Consider the following 4,324-nt stretch of genomic DNA (forward strand, 5'->3'; position numbering starts at 1 on the left):
AATAATTCATAATAAAAAGAAACTGGATAATGTTTTACATTTTCCAAAATAGTTTTGAAAGGGGACCCTAAAGTAGATATAATGAGTTAAATAAGCATACAATTTAAAATTTAACAATATAAAAGTCTGACCCAATGAACTTGTATTCACATATGCATAACCCATGGACACAGACAAAGGGCTGGTGAGGGCCTGGGGTGGGGAGGACTGGAGCGGGCTGGAAGAGGTTAATGGGGGGAAAAGGAGGATCTATGTATCACTTCAACAAAGATTTAAAAAATAAATAAGTAAAAAATGAAAGTCTGACCCATTGCTATATTTTTACTGTTTACAGACTATTTTGTGGATAAAGAGTAAATAATTGGATACAATATTTTAAAACATTCTGTAGACAAAGCTTCCTCAAACAGAAATTTAATCCAAAATATTACCATGGAGGGGGGATTAAATACATTAGAATATGCTAAAGGACACTCAGCTTTTACTAAAAATAAGATTCAGTAAGATCAAGGAAATAAATATTATAGATTATAAGCTTCAGCTGTTAAAATTAGAAAACTAAGAACCACATAAGATATTTTTTTTCTAGTAGCAATATATGTAATCTTCATATTTATTTTTTATTTATTTTTAAATTTTATTTTATTGCTTAAAGTATTACAAAGAGTAGTACATATGTCTCCTTTTTAAGAGTAGTCTTATTACAATATAAATATCATAAGAGTTTAACAAATGTTTTAATAATGTATTTTACTATTTTCACACACATATACATACAAATATTTAGAAAGAATCCATATCATCTTCTGTTTTTAGATGACAAGAAAAGTCTGATGTCACAGTCTTTTGTTTGAACTTATATAGAAATAACTTGAAAATAGTTAAGACAAATTTTTAATCATTTTGGTGTATGACTGGGTCCAGTTTTATTTTCAGTAGTTTTTTATCATTTATTTTTAAAAATATTAGCTCATTATGAGAAAAATTTAAAAGTAATACTTGACCCTTAAGAGTCTAGTTAAAACATACATGGCATATATATGTACTTATAAAATAAATATCTAAGCAATAATAAATATTTTGTTCCTTAAATGAGGTAGATAAGTTAAAATATTCTGGAACATGACCTACCCATTAAAAAAGAAAGAAAATAGTAATCACCAATTCAATCTGTATAAATCAGATAGCTGGATAGTTTTTTATTTTTAACACATTTACCATATTTTTCAAGTACAGGCCTCTGAAATACATTTCTACTTTCCAAAAGCTTGCTAAATTTAAATTCAGCTTTTTCATTTACTTAATCATTATTTAATCTACGTAGGGAATTTTACCAGACATTTGCAAGTAAACCAAATGTACTAATTTTTCATTTTTTATGTTTGTGGTATTTTCCCTTTACATACCTCATATAGAAAAATATATCAGGAAAAGGTATTAGTCTTCAGTTGTTGTGAAATAAATAATTAATTACTTAAGTGATAAAGAGTTAATAAAAATTTCAAGGTCTGCTAAAGAATTATGAAGCCCATCATTCAGATCTTGACTTCTAAGAAAATTTTTAAGAGTAGCTAAAGCAGTTATTGCCTCATTTTTCGAGGGTAAAGGAAGTTCAGTTCCCAGAGACCCCCCATCCTCCTCTTCATCAGAAGTATAAAATCCAGTTTCATCTGATTTACTTTCTTTGGTCCAGACCCTATCACCACTTGGCGCTGCGTCACATGTCTCCAAGTCATCGTCCAGGGCGGCATACTCTTCGATAGATAAACTTCCGGAAACTCCACTCCCGCTGCTTGGGCGTGGGCAACCAAATCAAGACCAGTGTTGGACTCTGTATTCGTCTTGTCGCTTTCTCCCTGTTGAGATTTGAATCCTGCCTCTTCATAGCTCTTAGCAATAGTCTCTGGGGTTACAGCCCTCCAACAGAGATGCAATGTGTCAACTGCATCTAGCAGGGAAAATGTAAATTCTCTGCTGCCTTCAACAGAACTTAAGAATTTCTTGATAAGACAATGTCGATATTTGATTTTAAGGCTTTTAATAACACCTTGTTTCATAGCTATAAATTTGGGAGACAAACATGATGGGAAAAATGCTAACTCAATGGACTTCAGGTTCTTTACCTCTGGGTGTGCAGGAAGAGCATCAACAAAAATCACAACTCTTCGTTGTTGGGCTTGAAATTTCTCATCAAGCTTCTGCATCCACTGTTCAAATATATCTGAGGTCATCCATGCCATTCTGTTAGCTTCATAATACACAGGCAACGATTTTATTCCTTTGAAACAATGTGGATTTCTGTTTTTCCCAATGATAAGCAAAGGAAGTTTTTCGGAGCCATCCATGTTCGTCCCGACCACCAGGGTTATTCTGTCTTTGCATAACTTTCCAATTGAGCATGTTTCTCCTTTAAATGCAAATGTATTTGTAGGTAACATTCGATAAAGCAGTCCAGTCTCTTTTATATTAAAAACATTTTTAGGATGATAATCATTTAAATAATAAGGAAGTACGTTTTGGTGCCACACCGCTGAAGGGTCAACTGATACCCCTGTAGCTTCTACAGATTGAGCTCTGAATACTAAACCATACCTGGATTTAAAGCGATCCAGCCAACCATTACTACACTTAAAATCATTATGTCCCAGTTTCTGGGCAAAATCATTTGCTTTTAGACGCAACATTGGACCATTAACTGGTACATTTAGACACTGAGCAATTCGGTACCACCTCATTAGTGCCTCTTCCAGATCTGTGTAGAAAGCAGTTCTCAGTCTTTTTCTCTTTGGATCAAATCTCAGAGATTCAAAGGCTTCTAGAACTTTGTCTTTATTCTTCATAATAGAGGACAATGAATTTTTCTTTATTCCATATTCAGCTGCAATCTCTGCTTTTTTCTTGCCACTTTCTACTGCATTTATGATGTCAATCTTTTCTTCAATGGATAAACTTTTCTTCTTTTTCACTGTTACGGGGAGAGTTGAGGCATCTGCAGAAGCTTCTGCCATCTCAACCAGCACTTATATAGAGATTTCTCCTCTTCCTGGTGTCTGTTTCTTTAATTAAATGTCTTTTCCTGTATGACACAATTTGCTGCTTTCTCTCCCACTTCGTACATTACAAGTTGGTAAGCGTATAATAGTCTTATTCCTATTGATGACTAAATAAATATTTTTCAAAGGATCTAAATAAGAAAAAATGTTATTTGCAACTAGAATAGTTTAGAAGAAAAACTTCCTTCCCAGGACCTTGTGTAGCTCAGTTTATAGTTTATTCAGAGTTTTAGAAGTCAAACTAAAATAAAAATCTCATTATCTCAAACCTGTCCAGTCCTGCTGATATATTTTTGGAACTTCAATCCTTTAAGACGGTTCACTTTATCCATTTGCTCATTCAACCTCCTATTAATTCTCCACAGAAGGCCTCAGAGATAAGAACAAGTAGCATTTAGAAATTTTCATGCAAAATGTTACCCATTAATTTCCAAGTCTCTTCAGGGTAGAGAAGGAAATGGTAGAATCCTTAGGGCTTGACAGTATACCTTCTGTCTCTTGAAAATACAAAAACAAACAAAACAGCATTTTTAGCAATATGTCAAATGAATATGAAAAATATTTACACGAATAAGTTATGCTTTTAATAATAAAAAAGAATGGGAACATGTTTCTGAAAATACAATAGCCAAAGCAGGAGAAATGCTTACCTTCTGAAGAGCCTCTGTAGAATGCTCTCTAGCTCTGCTCTGTGCATTTGAATTTTCACTTGCCTTTGAATGCTTTGTAATATATACTTCTGAAATAAACCAGACAAATTTAATCTGTTTTGAAAATGTGGGCTGACCAAAATTAAAGAACTAAAAATGATGCTGGATATATCTTTGGTGGCTATTTTTTACATGAAGTCACAGACTGCCCCCTCTGACTTCTCTAAAAGAAAAACATAGTCAGACAGTAGTCACAAGATCCAACTTTTAATAGCACATGAGAGACAGTGTCTCCTTTATGGGAATCTGGTAGAAAATGCTTCACTAAAAATCCAATCAAGTGAATTCATTACATAGTTTTAAAATCTAAATCTTATTCTATCTAAATGTATCAATTAAAAGTTTGTATCAATTTGATGCATTAGCCAGATGCACAGAGGCCAGAAATACTTGACAAAATGCATAGGAATAAACAAATTATTAGAGGATATAAGGCAGAAAAAGACCTAGACTATGAAGGAGAGTGACCATAGGTCTTAGTCTCTCTACTTCCCTTATCTGTAAAATAAAGGGCTTATCATAGTGTAAAGATATGGGCTTTGGTGCCAGGCACATTTGAAT

At 33.2% G+C, this 4,324-nt stretch overlaps 1 protein-coding gene across 1 annotated transcript; it reads right to left on the reverse strand.

Moving 5' to 3' along the window:
• Positions 1-1,392: 1,392 nt before the first annotated feature.
• On the reverse strand, positions 1,393-3,069 carry TIGD4 (tigger transposable element derived 4). The gene is given in 2 exon segments (XM_023753285.1): positions 1,393-1,769; positions 1,772-3,069. Coding segments are annotated over 2 exon segments (1,536 nt in total). The 5' UTR covers positions 3,009-3,069; the 3' UTR covers positions 1,393-1,470.
• Positions 3,070-4,324: the final 1,255 nt, after the last annotated feature.

This window comes from Myotis lucifugus, unplaced genomic scaffold (assembly GCF_000147115.1).
Source record: "Myotis lucifugus unplaced genomic scaffold, Myoluc2.0 scaffold_1, whole genome shotgun sequence".
NCBI lineage: Eukaryota > Metazoa > Chordata > Mammalia > Chiroptera > Vespertilionidae > Myotis > Myotis lucifugus.